This window comes from Artibeus jamaicensis, unplaced genomic scaffold (genome assembly GCF_021234435.1).
Source record: "Artibeus jamaicensis isolate MK-2021 breed Jamaican fruit bat unplaced genomic scaffold, CSHL_Jam_final contig_685, whole genome shotgun sequence".
In the NCBI taxonomy this organism is placed as follows: Eukaryota; Metazoa; Chordata; class Mammalia; order Chiroptera; family Phyllostomidae; genus Artibeus; species Artibeus jamaicensis.
Window position 1 is genome coordinate 1,555,258 of NW_026521924.1, and position 18,733 is coordinate 1,573,990.

The 18,733-nt window shown below is 35.2% G+C and overlaps 1 protein-coding gene across 1 annotated transcript in view; it reads right to left on the reverse strand.

Moving 5' to 3' along the window:
• MACROD2 (mono-ADP ribosylhydrolase 2) overlaps positions 1-18,733 on the reverse strand; it is a 2,162,759-nt gene that overhangs the window by 885,279 nt on the left and 1,258,747 nt on the right. Inside the window, exon 6 of the mRNA XM_053671340.1 lies at positions 17,334-17,455. Within this exon, the coding sequence (XP_053527315.1) occupies positions 17,334-17,455 (122 nt within the window). The remainder of the gene's footprint in view (positions 1-17,333; positions 17,456-18,733) is intronic.

An 18,733-nucleotide genomic window follows, 5' to 3' on the forward strand; every position in this document is an offset into this window, starting at 1 on the left:
TACCAGTCTGCAATCCCACTAACAGCATACTAGGGTCCCCTCTTTTCCACAACCTCTCCAACACTTGTTGTTTGTTGCTTTGTTTATGTTGGCCATTCTGACTGGTGTGAAGTGGTATCTCATTGTGGTTTTAATTTGCATCTCTCTGATAGCTAGTGATATTGAGCATCTTTTCATGTGACTCTGGATCCTCTGTATGTTTTTCTTGGAGAAGGGTCTGTTCAAGTCCTTTGCCCATTTTTAATTGGGTTGATTGTCTTCTTAGAGTGGAGTCATGTGAGTTCTTTATGTATTTTGGAGATTTAAACACTTGTCTGAGGTGATCCAACACTAATGATGCAGGCAGGGGAGGACACTGAAGAGAGCACTGGACTTTTAGAAATGGTCTCCCAAACCTTACAGAAATGACCGTACCATTACGGTACCATTTGTATGGTATGTACAACTACCACACTGTTATGGTAATTTGAGCCCTGGCTAGTGTGGCTCAGTTGGTTGGAGCATTGTCCCATAGACCAAAAAGTCCTGGGTTCAATTTCTGGTGAGGGCGCTTACTCAGATTTAGGGTTAGATCCCTGGTCAGGAGTGCCTACAGTGATCTCTCTCTCTCCCTCCCTCTGTCTTTCTTTCTTTCTCCCCCCTCCCTTTCTCTCTCTAAAAGCAGTAAAAAAATGTATTTTGGTGAGAAGAAAATACTAGAGGAATATTTCTGCAATTTCTTATAGTATTCACAACGTAAGAACTATGGACGCAACACATTTTAATTTTAATCTGCTTTCTTAATATTTTCATCATTTTCATAAGTTTAGACAATCAACAAAATAATAAACCAAGCCCCTATTTATAGCATTTGTTAATTTCTGTGGTGCAGAATCTCTCACCATGGCTAATTTAAAACTACCTATGTGATTTCACTGACTGTGGAATTGGGAAGAGATGCACGGTAGCTCATCACTATATGGAATTTTCACCACATAGTTACAATAGGCAAAAATAAACCTGAGATCACAGAGAATAGTAAAATGTAATAAAATAATTAATGATGTAGAAAATTTATGTGTATTTGCTTTTAATGTAATTTATTTAATTGTACATTTCAATATTTTGATTTTTAATAAAGCCTATGCTTTAATAATTGCCTCACAAAATTCATGAAAATGTAATGACCAGTTTTAAAGCCAGTATAAGCTGGCCCCTCTGCTTGTTTATATATATTAAGATATGCATATATTGACCCATGTGTATATGTTTGTATGTGTTTTATCCCTGCAAGTGAACCAAACAATAATTAAAAATACTGAATTGAAGAAAATAGAACTTCATGTAATAGAAGAGGGTGGTGTCAGGTCTGCAAACAAATGAAGACACCTTCCTGAAATTATAGCCTCTACGCATTGTTCAAAATGTTTTTCCAACTTACCATTAAACACACAATCCTTAGCCAACTATCCTTTTTAACCATTTTTCTAAAAGAAGTAAAGTACAGCAGGCACTCAAATAATGTTGTGTAGTTAAAACATTGCTGAGATGCAGTAGGAACTTAACTATTGTTTGTGTCAATTAGCCTGTGGGAAATGGGCATTGTTATACATCCTTTGCTTAAAACAGCAGAACTTATCAGAGATGTTAAATGAGGATTTTATTTTGCCTCAATTCTTGTTTTCCTAGAGCTATTAGGTTAAAAATTCTACCCAAGAGATAATATATAATGGTTGGCTAAATTGAGCTGTGGAACAGGACAAATCTGTTTAAAAGTCCCAATTTCTATCGATGTCTGTGACAGGCATCAGAGAGTACTACTCAGAGGGTCATATTCCCTCAGCTGTTAGGAATGTTGCCAGCAGATAGCCCTCAGCTGTCAGCCCTTTCCATAAACTGCCCTTGAACAACGAAAGCTACCGACCAAAAGGTTGTGCCCCCTTCTGAGTGCAGCCTGCAACCAATGATTAATTGGCATTAGACTGTAAAGGTCCAGAGTCCTCACATCAACTTGGGGCAATTTTGAAGGACCATCCCAGCTTCAGAGCTGCACATAGGATCTGCAGAGGCTCCACTGAGACTGCATAGCCACCTGACTTTGCCTTCTGCTCTATTCAGCTTCCTCTTCCCTTCTGCAGATGGATGGCTGTCACACAGACACTCCCTTGCAACTTCCTACATGTGAAACTCCATGGGAGAGCGTATCCTGGGGAGCGCAACAGGCAGCAGTTGGCAACACAACTGTGGCATATTAAAATTTGTAAGCTAATATCTTTACTTTAAAAAAAAATTTATGGAGACAAGATTAAAAGACATCAATCCAACTTAAAAAAAATAAAAATAAATAAAAATAAAAACAGTGTGGTTCTATGAGTTCCTTATTTGAAAACACTTTAATAATGTAAATTATTTATTGTTTTTTAGTCATTTCTTAGAGACCACATGTAAGAACTGAAGGGAAGTAGCACCTCTCAACTCACTGTGCGATATCAAAACTAGACAAAGACATCACAACAAAGGAAATTACACACTGACATTTCTGATAAATACACTGCAAAAATGCTAAAAAGAAATTAGGAAAATGAATCCAAAACATATAAAAAGAATTACACACCAAAACTAAATGTGATTGATTCAAGGAAGCAAGCTGATGTAACATTCAAAACATAACTAATGTAATATAAAGTAACATATAGAAAAAAAAACTTAGACTCTCCTTGTCATTCTTAATGTTGATAACTGAGCAGTATTGATTAGTTATGTTCATAAATGTTCCTCCTTAGGATTTGCCTGATAGTTTCTCTTGATTGAACTGAGGTTATGCACTTTAGGCTACAATACCACAGTGCCCTTCTTAGTCTATCATATCAAGATGCTCATGATTTTGATGTTTTATTACTGGTAGTGTTAATCTTGAAGTTGGTTAAGGTGGTATCTTTTGGATTTCTTGCTATAGCTTTTAATATGTGCTTTGAGGCATTTAATTATGGTTTTATTGATGAAAAAATAATAAACCTTAGCTTCTTGCCTGATAAAGAAACTATTCTATTTTAAGCAGTAAAACATATCACTTATTCTTTATTTATACTGATGGCCACATTCTCACGTGCAACCTTGTCTCCCTATGGTAGCCAATCATCCCAACAAATTCAAAGCATTTAGCAAGGATTACAACTGTTCCTTTTTACTAGAAAATGCCTTAAGTATCTATTTTTTACATTAAAAATAACAATTTTAAAAATATTTTATTTATTTATTTTTAGAGAGAGGGGAAGGGAAGGAGAAAGAATGGGAAAGAAACAGCAATGTGCAGTTGCATCTCATGTGTCCCCTACTGGGGACTTGGCCTGCAACCCAAGCATGTGCCCTGACTGGGAATAGAACCAGTGACCCTTTGCTTTCCCAGGCCCATGCTCAATCCACTGAACTACACTAGCCAGGGCTAAAAATATCAAATTTTTGAAAAAGTAGTTTCTGGATTTTCATTGTTTTAAAGACTTTATGTAGTGATTTGCCACACTTTTTCCTCCAGACAAATTTCTCATCAATTCATCAAACTGTGAAACTCACAGGGTTAAGTAAAGATGATAACTAAGCAAGTAGATATTGAGATATAGGTAGGATTGATAGACTGTTAAATACAGTACTAACTTAATAACTTCTAACATGTGTCCATGATAAATGGGATGAAACATATAGTAGAAAGAGCTCCAAATAGAAAAATACAGTAAGACCAGATCATGAGCACAAATCCTGCCACCTCTAGAGCAACATCAATGTCACCTCTAAAGTAGCCTCTTACTGGTGATACCTATCATTGTCACATTTGGCTCTACATCTGCTCTGACTTAGAAATGCAGATAAAACCCTCTGTTGCTTACCACAAGCTACTTGCTAGGACCTCTTGCCCCTGCATTTTTTTGACAGAGCTAGTGTGTGTTGTTGGCCCCAGGAACTCACCATCTTCCACGTTGCCTTGCTTAGACCTCGCCTCTGGGTCTCATATCCATACCACTTGTGAAAAAGCTGACACGACAGAGAGAAAGAGAGAGTGTGCATGCAAGTGAGCATGGGAACAATGAATAACCAGGAGTGGTGTAGAAAGTTCTTCCACTCTTTGTCACCTAGCCCAACTGTGTTAACTCACCCTTCTCTGCCCCATGGTTCCTTTTCCCTTGATTAAATAAAATGTGTAAATCAGGACTTAAATTGACCTGTAAACTTTTCTGTTGCATACCTGCTGGGATAGGTTACCTGCTTGTACACTTGCAGCAAGGAAATTTCCCAAACAAGGAGCTCAAAGGAGATGGAGAAACTGTACTAAAGTGACTCACCTCATAAGGGCTAAAAGCTAGGTGATTAATGTATTGCTCCACTTAAGCTATAGTTATAACTACAATCCTAAACTATTTCTATGAGACACCTGACAAGCACTTTTACCTTTTACACACTTTTAGAAGTGTTCAAAATAAAGACTGTCAAGGTGTAGCCTGCACACAGGCTATAACATATTTTCAGTTTTTTTATAAATCTTTGCAATTCTACTAAATTGTTCGTAAACCGGTCTAGAGCCTTACTGATACTAACAGATTTATTTTTATTTAAAAAGTTTATTGGTTTTACTTGCTTTGCTCTTTTAGTATCGCAAATCGATAGCTTAGAAATAGCTTAAATTATATACATGGAAATTGCTCTTCTAAAAATAATTCACCTTATAAAACCATTGTCTTCACACTAGGTTATTAACCCTCCAGATATATGCTAAAATCACCCCATTGTTCAAATCCAATGGCAGGCTCAGGAGTCTGTGCTCTGTGTTTTGAATCAACTATTTTCTTGATGCAGTGATCTAATAACCTCTGCTTAGGTCAGGGATAAATAAAACACTCAAGATGAAAGCTTGCATTGCAGATCTGTTCACTTTTTCTATCCAAATTTCACTGTAATATACTTTCTTTGACAGTGTGCAGGACCAGTATTTCCTCTGAAATACACTTTTGTAGAAACCAATGATTTTTCTAGGAATGTTTTTTAGCTTCATAAAATAACTGAAAATAATTAAGTTGAAAACTGTAGCTAAATTGAGATGTTTTATACTTTCATTTTAAATATACTTTCCTTTGTCTTTGTTAGATTTACATATTCAGGATGTGCAAGTGACTAAAAATAATTATTTAAAACTATAGATGAGATGAAGCAAAAAGCTTCAGACACTTTTACTGAAAGACTTGATCACAATCATGTTATAAGATTTTTAAAAGACACAAATAAGATAACATATTTTCTAAAATGTTAAAAGAGGATATAATTTGAAAGCATCCTTATACTGGAGTAAAATCAAAGGTAATGCCCTAATCAGATTTTTCACCTGCAATATGTATATTCAAATTAATGAACAACTTTACATGCACCTAACTTTAAGTGGCCAACTCTTCTGCAATTTATATAATAAATCAAAGTTTATTTATTTTTATTTTTTTAATTTTATTTAGTTATTTTTCAAGTACAGTTTTTTGTCTATTTATCCCATCCCGGCCTCCACCGCCCCGTGCTCCCCACCTCCCTCCCATTTCCACTCCCCTTAGTTCTTGTCCCTGTGTCCTTCCTATTTGCTCCTCCAAATCCCTCCCCCTTTTTCCCCTTAAATTCCCTTCCCTCTCCCCTCTGGTCATTGTAAAAAACCTGTATGCAGAAAACTACACAGCCCTGAAAAAAGAAATCAAGGAAGACACAAACAAATGGAAACATATACCTTGTTCATGGATTGGAAGAATTAACATCATCAAAATGTCTATACTACCCAAAGTAATATACAGATTCAATGCAATACCTATTAAAGTACCAATGGCATATTTCACAGACATAGAACAAACACTTCAAAGATTTATATGGAACCATAAACGACACCAAATAGCAGCTGCACTTTTGAGAAAGAAGAACAAAGTAGGAGGGATCACAATACCTGATATCAAACTGTATTACAAGACCACTGAAATAAATCAAAGTTTAGTATTATGAGATGCTGAGAAAAATTTAACCAAGATGACACAATATTGTGATAGTATTTCTCCACTACTTAGACACTATATTCATAATTCCATGCATTCCATAGGAGTGTGATCATCATCACACTATAGTTAATGAAACAGATAATTTGGTTGCCTGAGTTCGAGAATAAAAATCTTTGGACAACCAGTTCTTAGCATATTCTCCTATAAGGATTTCCATTTATTTAAACCAATGATTTTCAATTCAGTCATATCCAACATTGCCTTTTTATAATAAATATTTGATAATGCCATCTTGACTATGCTGAAATGACATTTATAAATAGCAAAACTCACCATACATAGGAAGGAGAAGGTATTAGTGTCCCACTGATATCTTCCCAAAACTCATCACTCCAGAAAATGTCCCCACCCCAAGCATCCTCCAGAGTAACTCTTGATATGACTCTGCCTAAAGGCTTTCTCTCAGCCTGGCCAAGGAACAGACAAGAAATGCTTGGAAGTTAATGTCCCAGTCCTCAGCCGACCACCTGTAGAAGGTTAAGATCAACAGCTCAGCCCTCAGATTTCTTAGATAGAACAACTCCTTGGCATGTTCTACATGGCCCTTCAGAGCTGCCCAGCAGGACTGATCCTCAGGGGTCTGCAGTAGTAACTTGCTTAATACTGACTCTACACTGCCATCCCTTCATTTTCTCACTTCCCACTGCTTGGCCAGTTCTTTTATACTGGCCTCCTAAATAAAGTGCCTGTACATAAAACCTTGTATCAGGGTCTGCTTCCAGGGTAACCCCAATCAAAACAATATGTCAACTTTTTAAAAAATCAAAATAGTGCCATAAATGTAATATAAAAGGAAAGTGACATTCTATTTACTTTCAGTAAAATTCTATTTCATCATGTAAAGGCTTAGGCATAAGGCGACACATGAATCTATGCACACATAATGAAGTAGTCAGGTAGTTACTTCCGTCTTTGGAATCACCATGAAGAGAACATCTGGAAATGCAAACTCAGGAGGGGTGATGTATTGCCAACTACCATAAGTGACATGATTTCTCACACACACCTGGTAAAATTCAGAGCTAACTAAGGCCAAACTTTCTTTGCTTTTTCATGGTAGCTCAGTAACATACGGAGAGCAAAAGGACTTTTAATGTACCTTGTTATTTATAGATAAGTGTTTACTTATATGACTATCCAGAAAAACATTACAATATTTTGTGGTAGAAAGGACAGTTTCATGATGTACTCCTGGTCAGCCCACATAATGCAGCATCCTTGGCCCTTCCCACAATGCTAGTGGCACAGCAAAGGAAAGGAAAGGGGATAGCACAGGGGCTAAAGGCCCTGGATGTAAACTTCTTCAGTTTAAATCCCCCCTTCACTTTTTGTCAGAGGTAAGACCTCAGTCATTTATTTATCATCATTCAGGCTTATATTCCTTATCTTTAAGGTGACAAAAACCACATTCTCTAACTCAGGATTGTTCTGAGATTAAATGAGTAAAACAGTGCCTGGCACAAACTGGGGTTTTTTAAAATAATAGCTATTATTATTATATTTCATAGCTAAATGATCTTTTTAACTCAAATCATCTCTCTTATATGACCACAGTAAGAAATAAGTTGTGCAGTATATAAAAATATGGGTTTAAGACTTACAGCCAAGATAGAGGCATAGGTAGATACACTGTGCCTCCTCGCATAACCAAAAGAAGGCAACAACAAATTTAAAAACAAAATAAACAAACCAGAACTACCAGAAAATTGAACTGTATAGAAGTCTGACAACCAAGGAACTAAAAAAGAAATATTCATCTAGACCAGTAGGAGGGGCTTTACAGGCAGCCAGAGTAGAGAGGACTCATGGCAAGGCAGCAGCTGTAGGGCCGGGGAGGGTGAGGCAGTGGCTGGAGGAGTGAGAAGTCCCACATTTGCATGCAGATAAATCAGGAAGAACAATGGGGGTGAGGGACAGACCTTGCAACCCAGGGTTCCAGCCCAGAGAAATAAAGCCTCAAAACCTCTGACTGAAAACACCTCTGGGGGTTGCAGTTGAGAGAGAAACTCCCAGCCTTACAGGAAAGTTTGTTGGAGAGACCCACAGGGTCCTAGAATGTACATAAACCTACCCACCTGGAAATCAGCACCAGAAGGGCCCAATTTGCTTGTAAGTAGTGGAAGAAGTGACTGAAAGCTTCCTGAAGCTGAGCAAGCAGCATCATTCCCTTTTACACCCCTTCCCCATATACAGTGCAACAAGGCAGCAACATGGGTTGCCTCCGCCTGGCAAATACCTAAGGCTCTGCCCCTTACTATGTAACAGGCACACCGAGACAAAAAATAGCAGAACAGATCAAATGAAAGAACAGATCAAACTCCAGAAAAAGTACAACTAAGCGATGAAAAGATAGCCAACCTATCAGATATAGCATTCAAAATACTGGTAATCAGGATGCTCACAGAAATGGTTGATTATGGTCATAAAATAGAGAAAAAAGTGAAGGATAAATAAAGTGAAATAAAGGAAAATATACAGGGAACCAACAGTGAAGGGAAGGAAACCAGGACTCATACCAATGGCTTGGACAAAAGGAAGAATTAAATATTCAACCAGAACAGAATGAAGAAACAAGATTTTTTTTAAAGGAAGGAGGCTTAGTAACCTTTGGGACAACTTTAAACATTTCAACATCCAAATCATAGGGGTGCCAGAAGGAGAAAAAGGAGAGCAAGAAATTGAAAACTTAATTGAAAAAAATAATGGACAACTTCCCTAATCTGGCAAAGGAAATAGACTTCTAGGAAGTCCAGGAAGCTCAGAGAGTCCCAAAGAAGTTGGACCCAAGGAGGAACATACCAGGGTACATCATAATTACATTACTCAAGATTAAAGATAAGGAGAGATTTTTAAAAGCAGAAAGAGGAAAGGAGACAGTTACCTCCAAAGGAATTCCCATAAGACTCTCAGCTGATTTCTCAAAAGAAACCTTGCAGGCAAAGGCTGGAAAGAAGTATTCAAAGTCATGAAATGCAAGGACCTACATCCAAGATTATTCTATCCAGCAAAGCTTTCATTTAGAATGGAAGGGCAAATAAAATACTTCCTAGAAGGTCAAGGTCAAGTTAAAGAAGTTCATCATCACCAAACCCTTACCATATGAAATGTTAAGGGGACTTATCTAAGTTTTAAAAAGAAGAAGATCATAAATATGAACAGTAAAATGAAAACAATGTCACAATTATCAACAATTGAACCTAAAAAAAAAGAACAAAAGAATCACAGAAGTGGAGATCACATGAAGGGTTATCAGTGGGCATGGAGAGAGCGTAGAATGGGGAAATAGGTACAGGAAATAAGAATCATAGATGGTAAGTATAAAACAGGGGGAGGTTAAGAATAGTATAGGAAATGTAGAAGCCAAAGAACTTATATATGTGATCCACAGACATGAACTAAGGTTGGGGAATGTGGGTGGGAGGGGGGTGCATTGTGGAGGGAAATAAGATGGTTAGTCCCTAAACCATTGTCCATGTCCAGGGGTCATTTATAAATGTTTTTGACTAATCCCTTCCTTTTCTTTCCACCATTACCCTCTCTCCTCCTCCCCTCTGGCAGCTGTCAGTCTGTTCCATGTTTCCACATCTTTGTTTCTGTTTTCTTTGTTAGTTTATTTTGTTCATTAGATCCCTCTTATAAGTGGCAGTTGTCTTCCACCAACTGGTTTATTGCACTTAGCATAATGCTCTCCAGTTCCATCCATGCTGTTGCAAAAGATAGGAGTTCCTTCATTTGGCTGTGTAGTTTTCTATTGTGTAAATGTACCATATTTTTTGATACACTGGTTTACTGATGGGCACTTAGGCTGTTTCTAGAACTTGGCTATTGTAAATATCACTGCTATTCACATGGAGGTGCTTAAGTTCTTTTGAATTGGTATTTTGGGATTCTTAGGATATGTTCCCAGCAGTGGAATTGCTGGATCAAAATTAATTTCATTTTTAATTTTTTGAAGGAAATTTCATACTGTTTTCCACAGTGGCTGCACCAGTCTGCATTCCCACCAAGAGTACACAAGGGTTTCCTTTTCTCCATATTCTCATTAGCACTTGTTTATTGATTTATTAATGATAGCCATTCTGACAGGTGTAAGGTGATTGATCTAGAACAAATACTCCAAAAATTTATATGGAACCAAAAAAGACCCAGAATAGCCTCAGCAATCTTGAGAAAGAAGAATAAAGTTGGAAGGATCCCAATACCTGATACAAAAATATACTACAAGGCTACCATAATCAAAATAGTCTGCTACTGGCATAAGAACAGACACACAGATCAGTAGGACAGCATAGAGAGTCCAGAAATAAACCCATGTCTCTATGGTCAATTAATATTTGACAGAGGGACCACAAGCCTACAATGGAGTAAATATAGTCTCTTCAACAAATGCTGTTGGGAGAACTGGACTGGTACATGCAAAAACAAAAAAAAAAAAAAGAAAGAAAGAAAAGAAACTAGACCACCAACTTATACCACACACCAGAATAACTCAAAATGCATGAAACTAAAAGTTGTGATACCATAAAAGTCCTAGAGGAATACAAAGGCAATAAAATTTCAGATATTCCACACAGCAATATTTTTACTGATATATCCCCTAGGGCAAGGGAAATAAAGGAAAAAATGAACAAGTGGGACTAAGTCAAATTAAAAAGCTTCTATGTGGGTAAAGAAAGCATAATCAAAATTAAAAAGGAATCAACCACATGGGAGAACATATTTGCCAATGATGATACATCAGACAAGGGTTTAATCTCCAAAATATATAAAGAACTCATACAACTCAATACCAGGAACAAAAACTAATTAAAAATGGGCAAAGGACCTGAACAGACACTTCTCCAAGAAGGACATACAGATGCTCCATAGACATATGAAAAGATGTTCAACATCACTAGCTATCAGAGAATCGCAAGTGAAAATGCACAAGTCTTCTTGAAGAAATGACTGCATTGATTGATGTAGCCTATAATGGAAACTTCGATAATGAAATAAAACCAGCATTCAAAAATTTCAAACCTAGAACTCATTGCCATGACAACCCTCTCAGAACAGAACTTGTATAGCAAAATAAAATTCACTTCACTACACCTTAAAATGAAAGCCTACACCAGAGTGAAACAATTAAATGCAGAACTTCCAAGTTGCTTATTGCCAAAATACCTGCAGGTAGTACTGAATTTATACATCTATTATTTCTTCCATTGGAAGGTATTATTTGTTAAAATCTATGACTCATGGAGGAAGCATCATCTAGCTTTGAGGGATCTCTGTTGGCATTGGGTATCTCCTACCCGTGAAGATTTACAATTATTTCCAACCAATGCATAATTTAGCATGACACTCATGTGACAATCACAGTGGTGCACACATTTAAACAAATGCCTGGAGGGCTTGGATGGGGATAAAAGAAAACTCTACTTGAACAACAATTAAAATTAAAAAGAGAAAGAGAAAAAAAAGAAGAAAAAACCCACAGTTATCTGGACCACTCAAAAAAAAAAAAGCCCAACCGACTTTTAGTCTGCCTATGATCACATAAAACTATGAAACTCATACATCAATTAGTTGTTAGACTTTATGGAAAAATATTTCAACATAAATAATATCTGGTTAATATTAGGTTATGATCATTTTAATAAAACATTTATTTTATTATTACACGTTCTCCTTACTCAAAGAATATCAAAATGAGTAGGCTATATTTTGTCAATTAAAAGTTTTCTAAAATGTCTAATACTGACAAATATGAATCTATATAACTGATACTGAGAGAATAAATCACTGCGATCCTTTTTGAGTGGCATGGATTAAGTTCCTAAAATTGAGCCCTATGGTAGAATTTACCATTGAGGTATGCATGACCATATTGTAATAAATAGAGAAATAGGGATTAAGAATAATTTATAAAAATCATTATAAAATATGTCTATGCTCACTATACAAACACACACACAGACACACAGAGGCAATATGATACACAAGATAATATCTATGCCACCCTGTCCACCAGCACCTACTGAAAATGGATACAGTATTACTATTTCCTTTATATAGCCCTTGTTCAATAGAAATTTTCCCTCTCACCCTCAACCCTGCAGTTACCCCTAAGGTTTTACCAAGGTTTTTACCAATAGGAACAATTTTCATTCACATGTTTTGTGTAATATACATGCAAGAGGATATTTTGAATACGGGTTTTCCTCCCCCAATTCCATAATATCCTTTTAATATTTTCAGGATACAGCTTTGTCACAGAAGTGAAAAAAATAGTTGCTTATTTTACTTGTATGATTATTCACTTCTCAAGTCACATGAATTAGAATAATGTGGTTCTAAAATATAGGCTTAAATATTAGTATATCATGTATTATTGTTTAATTTGCATGGATTTTTAGGTCATTTATTACCTGGGAGTAACTCATATTATGGTCACTAGTGCAAATAAAGAATTAACATTTTGAGGTGATTTCATTTCTAAATAAAGAAAAAATATATACATATATATAAAGAATACTTTGGTTCTACACTTGGGTCTATTTTTTGACATCTACCTTTATCTTTCCTAAGGATTTACTGAGAAAACCTGCACTCTCCTTGACTTTTATTTCAACTGTTTTTCCTATTCCCATTTTCCAGTTGCTTCTATCTATAATTATCACCTACATGGCACTTTACTTTTTTTCTACAGTGGAATCAACATTATCAAGCTTGTCAAGAATGTATATAAAAGTAGATTTATATATATTTGACTTTTCTCCAAGTTGGACTCATAGGTAGAGAAAAATATCTGAATTATATTGAAAGTAAGTTATAAGGGATAAGATACTTGCACAAACTAGGTGTGGGAAGCGTGACATATTGTCAGATTTTTTATTTGAAATTATGATAACAGTGGAACAAGAATCATGATTAAAATCCTAAATTAAAACATCCCTTGGTAGTAATAAAGCTGTGCTAATTACTCATTTATAGAAGAGACATGCCAGGAAAACAAACTATTAAATGTATTAATTAATTTTATTATTTAAAAATTTAAACCAAACGTGGGTACACATGTTTAAAATCCACCAAAAAGAATGGATAGGAAAAAAATGTAAGAAAATTTTCTGTCCTAAACTAATAAAAAAATATTTTTTCACAGGGGAAACTTTATCCATAAATGTCACATCCAGCAACCAAATAACTACCTTGTTTCTAGATAGTTATGTACAACGACCACTTTCCCTCTTATCTAATTAAAAAGTCTCTTTGTTTAGCAAAAGTGGGAAGTAGGAGAAATGTATTTGGACCCCCTCTGTTTTCTGTCTCTCCCAACCTCTCTTCAGAGTTGCTTTCAATTCTCCTCTGCCCGCAGGCTGAGGTGCTTAGTGTGTCTCCCTCTGATTTGTCCTGCTAAACTGAAAAGTAATTTGATAATCCTTTCATATTAAAGTATTAGAAAATTAATTATCTGATGATTCCATGAGTGTTTATATTTTAAAGGGAAATTACAGAGAAAGAACAATGCCTGACCGTCATAAATTACTGATTAATTATGGAATTTCAGACATCTGTGGGAAGATATTTCAAAGTGATGAGAAAACTAGAAAGTACTCTGGCATCATAGAATGAACAAGATGATCTCGTCTATTTTTTAGGATGGTCATGAGATAGAGACAAATCATATATTTGACGATAACAGGTACATTGTCTGGAAGATACTTTAAAAATACCTTGGTACACAGTGGATGTTATTATTTATCAAATAAATATGCATGACCATACAATTTGGTCATATGCATGACCATAGAAAACTTCATACTGGAGTTTTACCTCCAGTAAAAATCTGAAGAATATATTAATTTGAAGAAGTTAGAGTAATGCAGTTATCTCTGACCCCTCTACTGTGATCCCAAAGCCTTTGGTTTAATTTGGCAGAAAAGTGGTGCCCATCAAATATTTCATTTGTTCACAGATATTGCCCTCCCCTTTGCAGTAGACAGGACTATGAGAACAGAAACAATGTGTATCACTTCTAACATGAGACAGTAAAAATTTCATGCATGGTTTTGCCAAGCCTCTGTTCTATGGCTGGAGAGGTTGTTAGTTCCAGATAGTACAACTATGAGATGATGGAATGCCCACAAGCCAGGGTCTCTGAAGAAAAGTCACTGAGATTTTGAAGACATCTATAATTACAGCATAGTCTGGCTGTGCTGTGATCCAGAGTAATATATTCTCATGTGGCATTTACTATATTAGCTTATGGCTAATTTGTTACATATGTGCTACTTGGTTTTAACTGGTTACTCCTTATTTATTTTTGTAGCTTTGTTCTAAAACAAAACGTAGTTGGAAAACCATAATGATAACTTGGACTTTGTGACTGGCATCTAAAGTGTTGGGGGGGGGGCATTCTGATGGGACTGAGTCCTAACCTTTGAGAGCCAATACTATCTTCAAATAGATATTATCAGAATTGAGTTAAACTGTAGGACACTCAGCTGCTGTTGCATAGAATTGCTTGCTGTGGGTTAGAAACGCCACACATTTGGTGACTAGAAGTGTTTTGTGTGAGTACTAAGTTAGATTCACAGGGAAGAAACTCAAAGTAGGAGAGAATGAGGTTTTTCTACACTGGATGAGGGAAAAAATGAATTTTTCTTTGCAAATATACTAACCGAATACTTTATAATAATATATTTCTGGTTTAAAAGAATCAATAAATAATATGATAAATGTCTAAAAGTCTGGTTTGCAAAACAGATATCAAAGGAAGAGTTATCCCCATCTCCTAAATTCACCAAATCATAAAACGTGAAAATATCTTATACTTGAAGTAATATTGCCAAACACTTTAAAAGAGAATTAACAGTTTTAAACTTAAAATCTTAAAAAAAAAACTTATATCCATTATCTCCAATGCCCCCATAATACTTCATGAATTAGGTCTGAGATAGCAGGAAAAATTTACTGATTATTTGTATGTGGAAACCGAGGCTGCAGTACATTGACTTGACTTGTCCATGGTCACGCAGTGATAATTGGTAAAGCAAACACTAAGCTATCCTGGTAAAAAAAAAGGTTTAAGAGAAATTTTTGGTGACGTATACAAATGAGCTCAAGTTAAGTTTTTTTTTTTCATTTTAATAAGCAGGCTTTTTATATCAACCACCTCTCCCCATCCATTGTGATAAATCTACAAAGTACAAGCCTGTAATGTAAAACACCTATCCGGTCTCAATCACATTTCTAAGAATTTTCAATTAACCTCCAAATAATGAGGATCTGATGACATTAGCATTATTATGTTTTTAATGTTGCTCAAGAATATGACATTCCATGCAAAGCAGAAAGCCACATTTCCTCTTTCAAGAAAAAAAAAAAACTGGGGAGAGAAAGAAGGGAAGGAAGGAAAGGGAAAGCAAGAGGGAAGAAAAATGGATTTTTTTCTTTTTATGAATAATATACAAGACATTTAATGATGACTCCAGTCAACCATGCCATAACATGGAGATTAACTTAGCTGAACATTTTATTTCACATTTCAAAGATAGTTTTCATCTCCATTTTTAATTACTAATATTGGAATAATTTCAGTTTAGCACTACCTGCTCATTTTATCCAAGTAACATGTATACCTTCAAAATATCATCAAAGAAGTTAAGGTAGACCTAATTCCAATCCCAAAATGACTAGAGTATTGCTTATGTCCATCTGCAAGCCATCTGATAAAAGTTAGTTTAACTTAGTCCATGATTCTTCATCTCCTTTCCCAGTGGAAGGAAGTCATACAACAGCAGATATTATTGTATTAAGATCATATTAGTTAGGAATGTTTCTTGTTTCTTTTCCCTATTAAAAGAATTGGTGCTATTTTTTACACTGTTTGTAATGATCTAGCCTCTCCTTATTTATTTGCAAAAAAAAAAAAATAGAGATGCCAGTAAATAAATTGGTAAATTCTCTTCAAGTTTCAAGGTCCATGTTTTCCCAGTTGAAACTTCTATACATAAACATTTTTCCAAGTACTTCAGCCCTTGTCCTTTAAAATCAATAAGCCATATTGACAACATTTTAATTATCCTCTGAATGTGCACACCTGTTTTGATTTTTCTATTTTCCTGTAGAGAATAAAATTAGCCAACTGGTTTAGTAGTTTGATTTGCTCCATTCTCTTTGAACTTGAATTTTCTCCTCTAAGACAGAATAGTCTTACTTATTGATTCATTTGTAAAGAGATTTTTTTTTAAATTAAAGAGTGAAATAAAATATTCAGCTCTGTTAATAATTATACAAAGATTTTAAAGGCTATATAATTGGTTTATAAAAGTTTTTTTTTATTTTAAGCAAACTACTGTACATTGAAAAAGTCACTTTATAATTATATTAATACATGAAAAATGCAGTGATGATTAAATTTATCTAAAAGTGTCTGACTCTCAATGCTTCTTCATGCAAATAATAAAACCACCACTTTTATGAACTCCCAAGCAATGCTGACCCATTCAAACTTACAAGAAGTCAAGTTTTAATTGCCCTACAATAACCACAAGGCTATACTTTAGATAAAGTGACCCAAGGATTCTGCCCCAATTAACTGACTCTCAGGTATTTAACACTCTTATTTTTTCTCATAGTCTTCTTTTTATTGTGTAATTGAGCTGTAATAAATGTACTACATATTGTAAAAGAAAAGCAGGTGAATAAATACCTCCAAATCCAACTAGAGAAGACTGCCTTTCATCTCAGGCTACTGGTTAAGAAGTAGATTAGATCCACATTTTCTGAACTCTCTCTGTCTAAACTGATAAAACTTAGAAGGAATGTAGCATACCCAATCACAGAATATTACTTCAGGAAAAGGAAAATAAATCTAAAGGAATAACAACTGTCAAGTAAAAACATGCATGCATTCTTCAAAAGAAAATGGCAAATGAGAGAGGAAGCTAGATGAGACGGTTCCAGTTCTGAGGTTCTAAATTGTTCATGATGTTTTAAATTTCAAACATCATGAACAATTTAGCAAATACTTAGGGCAGATAAAAGAGTGGAGCCATGATAACCAACAGATGACATCACTAAGATCCTCAAACTTAGTTTTAAGAATTTTTTGACTACCTTTAATATTTATTGTACTTTTTTTCACATTACCATTTAGTCCCCTTATACTCTCCTCCCTCCAGCAATCACCACATCAAAATTTTGGAAACGATTTTCTACCCTCATTTTGGACAAGACTGATTTCTGAAATATAAAGGCTGAAAAAGAATAAGAAATAAAGAATGTAAAGATACTTACAACTGATCTAATGTTATTTTCCTTCACCAGCTTCAGAGATGATTTATAGCAATTTGCAAGGTCTTCCTTGTGGGAACCGTTTATGTGGCCCCTTGCTATCGGCCCTACAGTGTGGATGACATCTGTAGATACAAACGGAAGAAAAATAGGATAAGCGAGGTATTTTTCACTTCTCACGTAACTTGTGCTGTATTTATTTTACAGATTTGTGTTGGAGCCTGGAGACAAACAAGCTAAGAAATGCTGGGGATGCAAATGTTTCTGGGATAGAAGATTTGAGATAGTACAACCTCCAGCAGGAGGCGCTTTCCCAGACTGGTGATAGCTGTGAAAAGAAACCCCTACTAACACAGCGTTTCATCACCATCGGTCAGATCCCAGTGAGACGAATTACAGTGTAAGATGCAAATAATTGGCGCCCTGGCAGAACATAAAACCTTGATAGGAAATAAACTACGAAATAATTGCCTGAAAGATAAGCATTCTGAATTGACAAAGAAAGGAAGAATTAACACTACACATTACCTTACTTATAAATAAGATGATAGATTCAGGCACTGTACCCGTTAAAGACGGGCAAGCTTCTGAAAACATCTCAAGATAATTTATGATTATAATAACCCTGAAAAGAGTACTTTTAAAGCACCTCTGTCAATTTTAGTGTCTGCTATGATGAAGTAGTCACTTGAGCTAATACTGACCCCACCACTAACGATTTTAAAATGCAACCTTCCAATCCTCACATACATGAGGTATCCTAGGAATAATAGTCCCAAATAATCACCTGCCTTCTATTTTTTTACTATGCAACATGGGGCAAAAAATAGGTTTATAGTTGTTCATATGGAAAATAATACAATAATTAGTAAATAATAATACAAGAATAAGTTGTGTTTTGCATACTCATAACTGTAAACCTACTTTTTCCCAACCCAGGTATTAAAATTTTCAAAAAGCAATCTATACTTTTCAACCTCTGTTTATATTGAAGACACAAAATTTGATTTCTCTCTTTTTTGCACATAAAGCCAGCCACTGTAGAATTCTTTTAATACCTACACATATGTAAACTTTTCATTTTAGGCTCATAATAAAAAGTGCTGTCCTAACTCTAAGTCCATAAAGATTATTTAAAAAATTAATTCAAATTATTCGAAAATACCTTCAAACTCCTGCTTCCCAGTTTTGTAAGTTAATCTAGATTGTTAGCCCATTTCATTGATGTAACAACAACCAACCAGTTTTTATCAAAAAAGAAAATTTAGTCTAATAGCTTTGGAATATTGTAATGAAATGAAAAATTTTTGGCTAATCAGTACCATTTAATTTTTAAAATAAAGAGAGAATAAGAGCACATTCTTATGAATGTGTGGAATAGTTCTAAATTTCATATGATATTT